This window comes from Zalophus californianus, chromosome 1, assembly GCF_009762305.2.
Source record: "Zalophus californianus isolate mZalCal1 chromosome 1, mZalCal1.pri.v2, whole genome shotgun sequence".
In the NCBI taxonomy this organism is placed as follows: Eukaryota; Metazoa; Chordata; class Mammalia; order Carnivora; family Otariidae; genus Zalophus; species Zalophus californianus.
The window spans coordinates 130,949,903-130,962,960 of NC_045595.1; the positions used below are offsets into that span (position 1 = coordinate 130,949,903).

The window sequence follows — 13,058 nt, forward strand, 5'->3', positions numbered from 1 at the left end:
ATTCTTCTAAGAGTGTGTCTCAGCCCCAGTTATGTTCAAACCAAAACCCAGGCCCAGGGACGCCTGGGTGGCTCAGTCGGTTAAGCGTCTGCCTTCGGCTCAGGTCATGATCCCAGGGTCCTGGGATTGAGTCCCACATCAGGCTCCTTGCTTGGCAGAGAGCCTGCTTCTCCCTCTACCTGCTCTGCCTGCCGCTCCCCCTTGTGTGCTCTCTCTCTGACAAAAAAATAAATAAAATCTTTAAAAAAAACAACAACAAAAAACCCAGACCCAGCCTCCCAAAGAGCTTACGTTAGTTGCTCATGGTTCCAGGCATTGATATTTTAGTGAGTTCCCCCCAGAGGATTCTAATATGCAGCTAAGATGGAGAATCTCCATTCGAAGCCTCGACCTAGGAACTGATATTCAAGCTTCCACCTTGTTAGGAGGACTAAGCTCAGGTCAAACTGCAAGCTGCAGAGTTGGGAGGCGGCTGCTAGCGCCTTTCCTTATATAAACAGCAGATCCTCATGCTGAATTCTCTTTCCTTTGCCTTCCCTCCTTTACCACACATCTGTCTCATGTCCCGTTTCCTCAGGACATTGTGCTGCTAAATAGTAGTCACTTAGATAAACTCATGTTTGATAATGCCGACTGGTTTGTCACAATCAACAGGCAACCTGATATACATTTTAACTTAAGCTAAAGGCAAATATTCCAGAAGGCCAGTCCCACAAAGAGTCTGCTGGAATTAAAAAAAAAAAGTTATTCATTTTTAATTTCACAAACACTAAATGCATTCTTTTTGAAAAAAAGTAATCATGGAAAATAAGGGGTAAACCTCTAGAACTTCTCCTTTTCAGTTGTGTATATATTTACGTACCCTAGATAATAGTGTGTTTCAAAAGTTTTCGACACATAAATGATATGCTATTCTGTAGCTTACTTTTATCCATTCAACAATATATCTTGGAGAGGTTCCACTGTTTTTATAGATCTTCCTCACCCTTTCCCAGGGACTTCCTAGTAAGTATATACTGTAGTTGGTTCAGACCTCTCTCCGTGAGCAGTCGTGGTGTTTGTGTTTTTTCTCCATATAATTGCTTCTTTTCTTGTCTATCTTTTTGCTACACTGTGTGATCCATAAGGGTTGGATTTTGTCTGGTAACTTTTGTTCTCCCCTATACCTCGCCCAGGGCCTGACAGGTGATGTGTGCCCTAAGGATGTCTCTAGACTGCAGGATGAGGAATTGCACTGATAAGGCAGCCAGACCTTGGGGAGCAGGATGAGGGAGGCTTGTGGAGTGAAGCCCCCCTCTGCCCTTTTATCGCCTTTTATCCATGTGTTAGATTGCTCTCCTTTAGGGATGCTCAACCTCGGCTTCTGTGGGAATTACTTGAGCAGGCCTGGGCCCCACTCTAGACCAGTTGAAGAATTTCTGGGGGTAGGGCCTGGGCATTAAATGTTTGCAAAGCTCTTTGGGGGGCATCTGGGTGGCTCAGGTGGTTAAGCGTCTGCCTTCAGCTCAGGTCATGATCTCCAGGTCCTGGGATCGAGTCCGGAGTCGGACTCCCAGCTCTGCAGGGAGTCTGCTTCTCCCTCTGCCTGCCACTCCCCCTGCTTGTGCTCTCTCTCTCTCTCCCTCAAATGAATAAATAAAATTAAAAAAAAAAGAAAAGAAAAGCTCATTTGGTGATTTTGAAAAGCAGCCATATTTGAAAACCACTGTTCTATAGCAAAGCTTTGGCCTTCACTCAGCACTTACCATCTATACAGCTCAGCTGCTTTTCATTTTTTTCTCCATCATCACTGGTCCTCAAGTGGACCCCCAGCCCCTTATATACCAGGGCTCACTACATGCCAGATGCTGTTTCAAGTCCTTTAGGGACTATAACTCACTTTGTCTTTTCAACAACCTGTGAAGTAGGTTATTACCATCAAGTCCATGACATTGAGGCACAGACAGCTAATTAACTTTCTGAACACCACACAGCTAGTCAGTGGTAGGGCTGATGCTTCTGGGCTGTGTTCATAACCACTGCACTATACTGCCTCTCATAGGAGGCTATGCTCCACTGGCCATTTCGGGAAGATGCAAAATCTAGAAAAGCTGTCTCTCAGAGGTTCATGCATGGTTGAGGGTGTCAACCAAGAAGCCCTCAAGAATACTGTGGGCTGAAAACAATAATGAAGTAATTGTTATGAACCCTTCTGAACACAAATAACAGACTGTGTTTTGCATTAATGAACAAGGAAGGTTAATTTATTGAAAGATTAATTTATGTTTCCTCCTCCTTGATGTATTCACTGCTGTATCCCTGGTATGTCCTATAAATAGTAGCTGCTCCATAAACAGTAAATATTTGTTGAAAATATGCTGTTGGGGAATATATGAATTGATGAATTAAAGGTATTCCTCTTCCCTACTCCCAGAAGGTAGCTATGTGTTCTCAGTCAAGGTTTCTTGGTTAGCCCAGGAGGCTAAGGAGAGTTTATAGGAAATTGAGATGGGACTTGTTTTTTTGTCCTGTGCCTGGAGCAGCAGAGGTCTGTGTTAGCAAAGCCCTACTGTCCTGGTTCTGGGGATGGGGACTGGCTGCATTCCCCATGCAGCCATTAAGGGGTGCATATGGGGAATGCAGCCATGCATTAATGGGGTGCCTAGTAAGGAGCTAGGCCTGTTAGCAGCCCAGGCGTAAGGCCTCTGGAGTTGTGTCTGCAGTCAGAAGAGGAAGAGGGTGATGAGGAAGTGTCCAGGTCTGCATAGGCATCAGTGCCTCATTCTCAATGGCTACCATGAACAGACACCATCTCTTATTCTCACGGCCCCGTGAAAGCTACTATTTTCTCCCAACCCAGATAACTGAGGTGGGGCTGTGGAGAGGGAGCTCCAAAAACATAAGTGAGATTGACTATCACAGGTTCCTGAGATTAGGGTATGGACATAACTTTTCGGGAGGCCACTATTCATCTCGCTACAACACTTATCTGACACTCTTGGGTCACAATATATTTGATTAACAAATATAAAGGTGAAGATGGGGGGCCTGGGTAGCTCAGGTCATGATCGCAGGGTCCTGGGACCGAGTCCCATGTCGGGCTCCCTGCTCAGCAGGGAGTCTGCTTCTCCCTCTGCCTCTGCCCCTCCTCCCTGCTCATGCTCTTTCTCTCTCAAATAAATAAATAAAATCTCTGAAAAAGAAAAGGGGCAGATGGTTTACAACCTTTCAAAATTGATAAGTTGTTAGGATGTTATAGCCTGGTAGAGATGTTAACCCCAAAGGCATTATGATCTTATTGTCTTGTAGAAATTAACCAATCCTGTATCAAACTTGGCAAACTTATTTTGGCATTTCTTTCCCAGCCAGCTCCATAAATCTCTGTTTCTTTACTTTGGAACTAGCTCTTTTGTCTTCCTGCTGGTTCCCTCATTAATGAAATAAACAAACAAATCAATTTTAAAAAATGTGGACAGATGCTAAGAAATAAACTGTGCATTTATATAATAATGTCATAAATGACCCATGAATGGCATGGGAAGAAAGAGAAAGCACTAATATTTTTGTCCCAAGTCACCTCCTTTTATTAGAGGCACTTTTCACCAGTGAAATACGACCTGTCTCTCCTGTGAAGCCTGACCTAACAGAACTCCATTACTGTCACTGGCTTCCCTTCATCAATGTTTCACAACCCAAGTGGGTTATGAATCACAGGATGCAAAGGGCACCATATATCAGGAAGAAGAGGCAAAAATCTCTCTCAGGATTTGACACTTAACAGTCATATTCTCTTTGCCACTTAAAACACCAAGTGTAAATAGAATCTTACTGTGCAAATGAGCTTTTATTTTGGTAGAACAATTACTATTTAGGTAAGTGCTATTTCCCACATTGTTAGAAAGGCCTTAAGTTATTACTAAGACAAATGTTGTCTACCTCACATTTGAAAGCCATTTATTTTATCCAAGGAAGCTAAGATAAATGTTATAAAATATAGGAACACACTGAATGTAAACAAAGGCAGTTTCCAAGCCAAGAGTAACAGGCCACTGAAAAGATTCTGAAACTTTTCAGCAACTTAGTAGCACACCCAGATATACTGGTTTAGGATTGAGGATGAAGTACAGATTGTAACACATAGTAAAAACAAACTTCCTTTCAGCCAAGACTTTTTTTTTTAACATCTAATTTCATTATAAGCGAAGACTGGAATACGGGAGACCATATATAAGCAATGCTGGTGAACTGTATATATTGCTTAGTACTTAACCGGAGGAGTGGTAAGCAAGACAATTAGAGCCATACATTTGAGTCGTGGCTGTTACGGTATCAGAGTGGCTGTATTAGTCTAGTAGTTCTCAAGCGTTGAGTGGGCATCAGAAGCATTTGGAAATCTCGTCCAAACAGATTGCTGCACGCCACGCCTGGGGTTTCTGCTTCAGTAGGTGCAGGTGTGGGAGTGGGGGCCCAGAATCTGTATTTCTAACAAGTTCCCAGGTGATGCTGATACTGCCAAGGGAGGGACCTCACTCTGAGAGCTTCTGATTAGATGTTGACATCATGTGTTTGCAAGTGGAACTCTGGAGTTCACAAATGCCTACTCTGATGTAGGCATTTCTTTGCTTCATTGCATGATTTTGAAAAATGCTCTACGGTTACAGCAACCTCCTGGAAGGGCCTTGGCTTTAAAAACAGCCCTTTTAATTGGTTTAAGCTAATTGGATTTTAGGGTATTACATTCTCTGAAGAAGAAAGCATTTTGTTCTCTCAGTTGTTGATTGTTCTGAATGATAAGCACTAGGCGAAAGATAAGAAGAATAACTTCAAGAATATTGTTTTAACGTCTCTATTCAAAATTATGATTGTGATCAAAGTTATGATTTGAAAATTACTGTATTTGTGGCTGTGGTTGTCCTAGCATAATAACTCTGTTGGCTAACTTCAATGTCAGTCCTTCATAACCCCTTATACAATTACCTTTACATTACTGCTGGAGGTCTCCCACCAAAACACATGTTTAAAAAGCTCATTATCTTTTCAGAAGAGATTGATGGGGAAAAGGGTGCTGCTTAACTATAGAAAAGAAAAATGTAACAACTAGCAGACTTTGGGTAACAATGTAACACGGTAATTAAAAGCATAATCTTTGGAGTCAGACTGCCTAGGGCCAAATCCTGATTGGATTTAATAGTAACTGGTGACCTTGGACAAATTACTTAATCTCTATAATCCCCAGTATTCATATCTGCAAAGTATATAGTCACTTACTGAGTCTGTATAAGAATCAAGTACAATAACTCATGTAAATACACACACAAAATGCTCAGTACACAGTAAGTGCTATAAAATTTGGCTTTTGTCATCTTTCTGGTTAGCACTTATTAGGTGTGACTTTAGAAATTCATTTAAAAATTATCTGTCAAATAAATAAATAAAATCTTCAAAAAAATAAAAATTATTTGTGTTTAGAGCACTTTTGTTTAGTGGTTAATGCAGACTGGTTGAATTCTTATATAGTACGGATAAACTCGTGCCTCTTTGAGCGGGTCATGATTTTTTTTTTCTTAATCAGTCCACAGACATTTACTGTTGAATGTGCACAAAAAAGTTGTACCTTATGTGTCAAAGAGCAAATTCCTAGAGCTTTGTGCAAGGTGGGTAGCATATGGTTCCCATCTCCATCCTACTATGAAATTCTTTTTTTTTAAACACTTTTTTTAATTTAATTTTTAAATTATTTATTTATTTATTTGAGAGAGAGAGAGAGAGAGAGAGTACATGAGGGGGGGAAGGTCAGAGGGAGAAGCAGACTCCCTGCTGAGCAGGGAGCCCGATGCGGGACTCGATCCTGGGACTCCAGGATCATGACCTGAGCCGAAGGCAGTCGCCCAACCAACTGAGCCACCCAGGCGCCCCTACTATGAAATTCTATGTTGTAGAACATCAAAGCAAATCAGTGCTGATTTTGAAAAGAGATGGACAGTCCATTACCATGCATAACTAAAAATTATTTGTGAAACTAGCTTCAAAAATGATAAAAGAATAAAATCTTATCATTTTATTTTTATTTTTATCTGTCTTTTAGTTAACTATTAATTAGCCACTACTTTCAAATTGTTAAATTTGACAAGTGTTGTTGTTTCTCCTTTTTGTTAGTATTCTCTTATTTTTCCACTTCAACAAGTATTTGTTGAGTACCTACTGTGTGCAGATTGCCTACTATCCTGAAAGTGATCTTTCAGATTTCTTTCCTTCCTCCTTGCCTTCCCGTGGTTCTTGCCCTGCTGCCTTTCCTTGGCTCCTTCCTTCTGTCTTTGCTTGCTTCTTTCCTCATTGGTAGCCCACTGCGTACTGTCAGGAAGGGAAAAAGGATGTCGATGTGGCTCTTGTACTATCTTCGAACAAGCAAAACTATATTAGAAAGTGTACTGTCTAATTGTTTCTAATAGACATAAAGGTCTTGATACTTCTTATAATTGAATTCCTCTTTCTAACCTTTTCACTGCTTCACTTATGGCTTGTGGATAGTAGACATTCAATCACATTTGCTGAACTGAAATAGAATGAAATGCAAGCCATCAGTATTTCAAAGAGTTAGAGGTTCAGAAGGAATCTGGGAGGGGAGGCACAAAATTGTGTATGGCCGAAGATCTGACAACAGTCCTAATTTATCTTACAGTGTTTCTGGAAGAAAGTGATACTCTTTAAAATCACTTAACTCATATTAATCCTAGAAATGTAAGTACTAATCAGGGTTTGCAATGAGAAGGGAAATAGATGGTCTGTGAGTTCTCTCAGGTGAATAAGTTTGATGAGGCCGATATGAAGTGGTATGTGGTTAAAAACAGGGGCTTTAGAAGCTGATGGGTATGATTTGAGTCCTGGCTTTTCTGCCCCTTAGCTAATTCTCTCTAAGATGAATTTCTCATGTGAGAAACAGAGATATTAATTCCCAAGATTATTGTGAGAATTTCAAAAATGTCTTAGAAATACCTCCTATTATATGCATGAAGTATGTAATTGGCCAAGTATCAGCATGCCTTTCTTTTATTGGGCTACTTTAAAAATTTAGAAAACATATCTGCACTTATATCTTAAAGTCTCAATTGTTCTGGTTTGGGATGCTGCCAACTTGATGGAATTATGACAGTATGGAAAGAATCATTTGCTGTGCCAAAGTCAGCAAAATCAGAGAGTTGCATGACTATGACCACATACTAGAGAGCCTGGTTCCTGCACCTTCTCATTAAGTCCAACTTAGGTTGGCAAGAACCTGTCTTGGAGCTTTCCTTCCAGTGTCCAGACGGGACAAAGAAATGTTTGAACCATCACTTTCCAGCAAAAGCTGGATTCATTTTCTTTTGCCTCACCACTATCTCAACCCATATATTAGAAAAAGCTCATTTTATATCATTACTTGTGTTTTTCTTCAACTCTTCAAATGTTTTCTAATTTTTCACATTGTACGATTCCTTTAAACGATTAACTCCAGGGAATATTAATTACAGAGTTGCAAAAGTGTCAAGAAACTTTATTCTTAAGTACATAGAGATTATATGATTTATTATAATCTCCTGCCACTCTGATTAGTGTATTTAAAACACTATTTGAAAGAGGACTAGACTACATTTTTCCTTTTCTCCATCTTGAAAAGAAAATGGGCTAACAGGAATTCACTCCATTTTCTTTGTGATTCTGAAATATGATTTTTTTTTGAAATGTGATTTTTAAATAAGGCTTGTAAATAGCTCCTCACCTATTGCACCCGAGATAGTTTATGTTGGCTTGAGAGAGAAGAAAACATTTCCTTGATTTTTCCATGAGCCATCTGTGTGATAGTGGAGCAGTGACAAGTTTTGGTAAGCTGAAATTGTTTACTTGAATAGTTTGCAAGCCACTTTTATTTTATTTTATTTTTAAAAGATTTTATTTATTTAGATGAGAGAGAGAAAGCGCAAGCATAAGTAGGGGAAAGGGGCAGAGGGAGAAGTGGACTCCCTGCTGAGCAGGGAGCCTGATGCGGGGCTCAATCCCAGGATCATGACCTGAGCCGCAGGCAGACACTTAACCGACTGAGCCACGCAGGCTTCCCTGCAAGCCAGTTTTAAGTTGAATTTTTATACCACCTTCATCATCTTATCTACCTAGAGAGATCATATATTTTTAAGGGCAGTATGTTTGTAACAGTAAAAACACCTTTCTGTCTTTTATTACAATTAATCAGTCTATTCTCTTGCTGTTTTATTTGAGTGATTTAGTATTTTAAATAATTAAATTTCCAATTCATTATATTGTCCTAATTAAACCATAGGCTGGACTTAAAACTAGGGAATTGTGAATTTTCTTAGTTTAGGCAAATCTTAATAAACATACTGTAGTGTTTTTAAAAAATTTTTTACTTATTTATTTTGGAGAGAACGTGAGCAAGGGGAGGAACAGAGGGGGACCAATAAAGACTATCAAGCAGACTCCAAGCTGAGCATGGAGCCGGACGTGGGGCTCGACCCCATGACCCTGAGATCACGACCTGAGCCAAAACCAAGAGTCAGAGGCTTAACCAATGGAATCACCCAGGTGCCTCAACATGCAATGTTTTTAAAAAAGCAAATTAAGTGACAAATTCTTTACAAATAATTGGTAACCCTCTAAAGGATTCATTACAATTTATCTAGACAGAGAACCTGTCACAGTGCACTTTAAACTGTGTTTTGGATGACAATATTGGGAATCTCACACAAATTGTCCAGAGCACGATGTGTTTGCTTAAAGGCACACCAGTGGGCATGTGGAAGGACAATGTGGTGGGATGAAATCAGACAACCAGCAGGAGAATAATAAGATAAATGCATTGTGGGTCTCCACAGCAACCGAGGACCCCAGCTGATCCTCTGCCCCTCCAGCATTGTGTAGAACAGCCCACCTGTGCCAAATCTCCCCCTGCTGAAAAAACAAATGTTCTATTGCTACATTAAACTGTTCCAAGGATCCAGGTTATGAAACAGTACCAATTGCTTTAGCTGAATCTAAATCTCTAAGCACTTAACAAGAAATGTTTCTCTAATAAATGTTATCAATTAAAAAAAAGATACATTTAGAATGAACACAGAGGATGAAAGTATATTTTCATGCTACATTTACAATTCATTAAGCTTCCCAGGGTTATTTGTTCTGGAAGTGAGTTGACTTGTCTTCCAGCAGAGTCCTAGGAGCAGTAATGTCCACCCCTCTCCAGTTATTCCAGAAATGGGGAGGGGGGCAGTTCTCTTAGTGGCCTAGAAAAGTTTCCAGAGGACTTCCATTTCCGCAACATTTCCTATCTGTGTGTGTCCTCCTTCTCTATGCCACATACTGGTTCTGGGTGCATAGACAATTTTCTTAATGTCACTGTGCCTTAGTTTCCCATCTACAAAATAGGGGCAATAAATAAACTTACCTCATACAGACATTTGTAAGGATCAAATGAGCTAACATGTATTAGAAGACTTTATCATAGCACTCAGTAATATTTGCTATTATCATAATTAACCCTTTACTTCACCTCAGATAACATATCTTCTCTCTTAGTTTCAATATCTGATTTAGTAGACTCAAGAAAATTTTTCTTGCTCACTTCATCTCACTTATTTTCAACTAGATTGTAGACTGCATAAATGTGGACACATTTCTTCAGAGAGCTTTGTGGTTTTAGATCAAGGCTGTACCCTTATAAAGTGTTTGAGCGAATAAAAAAATTGAGACTGACTTTGGCCTTCTTGACAGTCTTACCCAAAGGAGATAATTAGTTATAGACAAGCCAGTTACACTGGAGTTCAGGGTCAAGCAGTGGACAGGCAGGTCTGGTTCATGCCATTCTTCCACCAGTGATTAGTTGGGTACTCCAGAAAAAAGATTTTGACTTCACCAAAACTTTTTAAAGGACCTTAAAATGAGGCTAATAAGGGGTGCCTGGGTGGCTCAGTCAGTTAAGCATCTGCCTTCGGCTCAAGTCATGATCCCAGGGTCCTGGGATTGAGCCCCGCATCGGGCTCCCTGCTCAACAGGAAGTCTGCTCCTCTGTTTCCCTCTGCCCCGTCCCCTGTTTGTGCTCTCTCTCTTAAATAAATAAATAAATAAATAAATAAATAAATAAATAAACAAAATCTTTAAAAAAGTGAGGATAGGGGCGCCTAGGTGGCTCAGTCTTTAAGCATCTGACTTCAGCTCAGGTCGTGATCCCGGGGTCCTGGGATAGAGCCCCATGTTGGGCTTCCTGCTCCACGGGAAGCCTGCTTCTCCCTCTCTCGCTCCCCCTGGTTGTGTTCCCTCTCTCGCTGTGTTCCTCTCTGTCAAATAAATAAATAAAATCTTAAAAAAAATAAAAAAATGAGTATAATAATAATTCATAGGATTATTTGAGTATTAGATATAACATATGAAAAGCACATAGTAAAGTCCCTAATACTTAGTGGCTACTCACAAATGGTTGCTCTTAGTATTATCATTACTGCTAATACTGTAATTATTTATTCCTTAACGTAAAATTTATTTTAATATGACAGTCAGGATCCTGATATGTAAGCACCTGGGTCCACAGGGCATACATGTGAATGAGCACTTAATATGTAAGTTCCTCTTCTTGGTGTTTGCCTGTTGTATAAATATTGCTAATACTGGAGTAGGAGAGATTTTGTATTGCAAAATGATGGAACAGTAAATGGTAGAAAAAAGAAAAAGTGCTAAATATATAGTGATTTCATTAAGACATGTTCTAGCCAAATATATATATATATTTATCATCAGTTAACTAGCCAAATATATATGTATAAAAAATATATATCATCAGTTATCTCAAGCTTCGAGACAGATTATTGAGTGAGAAAGCATATGAAATACAGAATATAGAAAAATACTTCAAAATTTTTGTGAAAATCTAAATAAAATATTTAAGATATAAATTATCTATTAGAAAAGGTGGGTTTGGGATGCCTGGGTGGCTCAGTCGGTTGGGCATCACACTCTTGATTTTGGCTCCAGGCATGATCTCGGGGTTGTGAGGTCGAGCCCCCATTTGGGCTTCTTGCTGGGTGTGGAGCCTGCTTGGGATTCTCTTTCTCCCCCTGCCCCCCACCCCCACTCGCACACACACTCTCTCTCTAAATTAAAAAAAAAAAGTAAAAAAAGGTGGGTTCATTAAGGAATGTCTCTCTCTCTCTTTTTTTTTTTTACCTGTGTTGGAGGCACTAATTCCAACTCGGAAGCCGACTCGGAGTTCAGGGCACTTTTCCCACTGCTTAGTTCTGGTTGAGATCTGTGCTCTGAGGACCTATAGGGGATGAATAAAGATCAATGCATACCAAGAAACAAACTCAGCTAGAAAACCAGTCAAGAAACCTAGTTCATTTGAATCTTTGAGAGCCATGATAACAAAGCTCTTATCAGAATTTTGATGAAAAAGATAACTTCTATAATAATTTTATTACAATGACCACTTTTGAAATTTAAGGGGTTGCAATGTGCTAACTGTAATTATCTCTGATTTAGAATTCGGTTCAATTATGTACAAACAGTAAATAAATGGAATCCCAGTTTTGTTACCAACAGTTCTGCTTTATTGAAAGCATTGTGTTTTGGGGAGGGGAGCATCTCACAAAGTGTTCCTGGTGTGATTTGATCTTTATATAGAACTTGAAATGTCATAATAAATGGAGATGTGCAAGGGGCAACAGAAGAATGAGACATGCTGCCCTTTAGGAAGCTCGAAAAGCATGGTAAAATTCAGGTAGCCAATTTTTTTCATGGGTATCCACAGGTTATTCTCAATTAGTGCATTAATCCGACAGTGATGATTAAGATAGTCAGAAAAGGTGACCTGTGGAACCAGAAACATTTACTTTAACTACCATTCATGTAATATATTGAATATGCCCATATATGTACATACATGTATGAACCTATTTTTATTGATCAGCTCAGTTACACATTCAAATAATTATCAACAAATACTGAACAAATATTGAATACTGAATTATGAGTCTACCCAAATCATTTTTGGCTTAATTTTTGACAATTCAGATGAAATACTTAGTTTTAGAAGCCATAACAATTAACATTGTTACATAATTATATATGGCACCAAGTATTTGGATTGACTTAACTCATTGGCTATTTCAGCACCCAGGAGAAATACCCATACAGCTGACACACCATTAGCTATTTTCTGATATTAAAATATCTTACCATAAGAGTTCTTTTGATCCAGTTCTAGATGAGCATGATTTTCTCTCTGCCATTGGATGCCCTTTGCTATTTCGATCTCCATGAAACTTAACATCATCCCATTTTTCCAGTTGTGTTTGAATGTCTGTGAAGGAGATAGGAAAGGGGTAATGGGGACAGTGGATTATGAGGTGCAGAGAGAAGAAGAGAAATAAAGATTCAGAAGTCTTATATAAGTGAACTTCACTCAGCTGATGCTCCTAAACCCAAGACCAACTTTTTAAGATTCATGAAAATCAATTAAAACATGTTTAGCTAAATAAAAATGAGACCTAGTAAAAGAAATTGGATTGCTTTTAGTTAAACAATCAAATTGTTTACCTGAATTTATTTCAAGAACTATGTGCATTCTGAATTCTGTGTCTAAATCCATGGAAACCCATGGGAATGAACATACGGAGTACTATCCTAGCTGCCTCCAGCTAAGGAGGTGGCTTTGAGGCACTTCTGGCATGTTTCTAGAAAGAAATTCTGTTTAAAGAGATGAACCTCACTGTTAAAAAGAGGTGAGAAGGAAGTGGAACACTTTTCACAGCTTCTGTAAAACTGCTTAATTTTTCATCAAACGAGGGAATGAATAATGGGAATAGAAAGGAGGCGATGGAGAAAGCCAAGAGAATGCTAGAACCATTTTCTCCCTGTGGTTTAATTCTTACAGATAAGGAATTTGGCTGGGTTTGCTCTCATTAACAGGTGTGTGACTGTAAATAAATCACTTAAACAACTTTGGGGGCCAGTTTCTTCATTTCTAAAAAGATAGGTTTGCAGTCGGTGTCCTCCAAAGTTCTTTAAGTATTTTTATGACTTCTTCACAGGACATTTTC

At 39.2% G+C, this 13,058-nt stretch overlaps 1 protein-coding gene across 11 annotated transcripts in view; it reads right to left on the reverse strand.

Annotated features, from left to right (window-relative positions):
• The window catches only part of PEX5L (peroxisomal biogenesis factor 5 like), a 225,244-nt gene that overhangs the window by 68,948 nt on the left and 143,238 nt on the right, over nucleotides 1–13,058 (reverse strand). For all 11 annotated transcript variants that reach the window (XM_027585129.2, XM_027585126.2, XM_027585127.2 and 8 more), the window contains 2 exons: nucleotides 12,196–12,319; nucleotides 11,185–11,281 (listed from right to left, as the gene is read on the reverse strand). In XM_027585129.2, coding sequence (XP_027440930.2) covers nucleotides 11,185–11,281; nucleotides 12,196–12,319 — 221 coding nt within the window. The remainder of the gene's footprint in view (nucleotides 1–11,184; nucleotides 11,282–12,195; nucleotides 12,320–13,058) is intronic.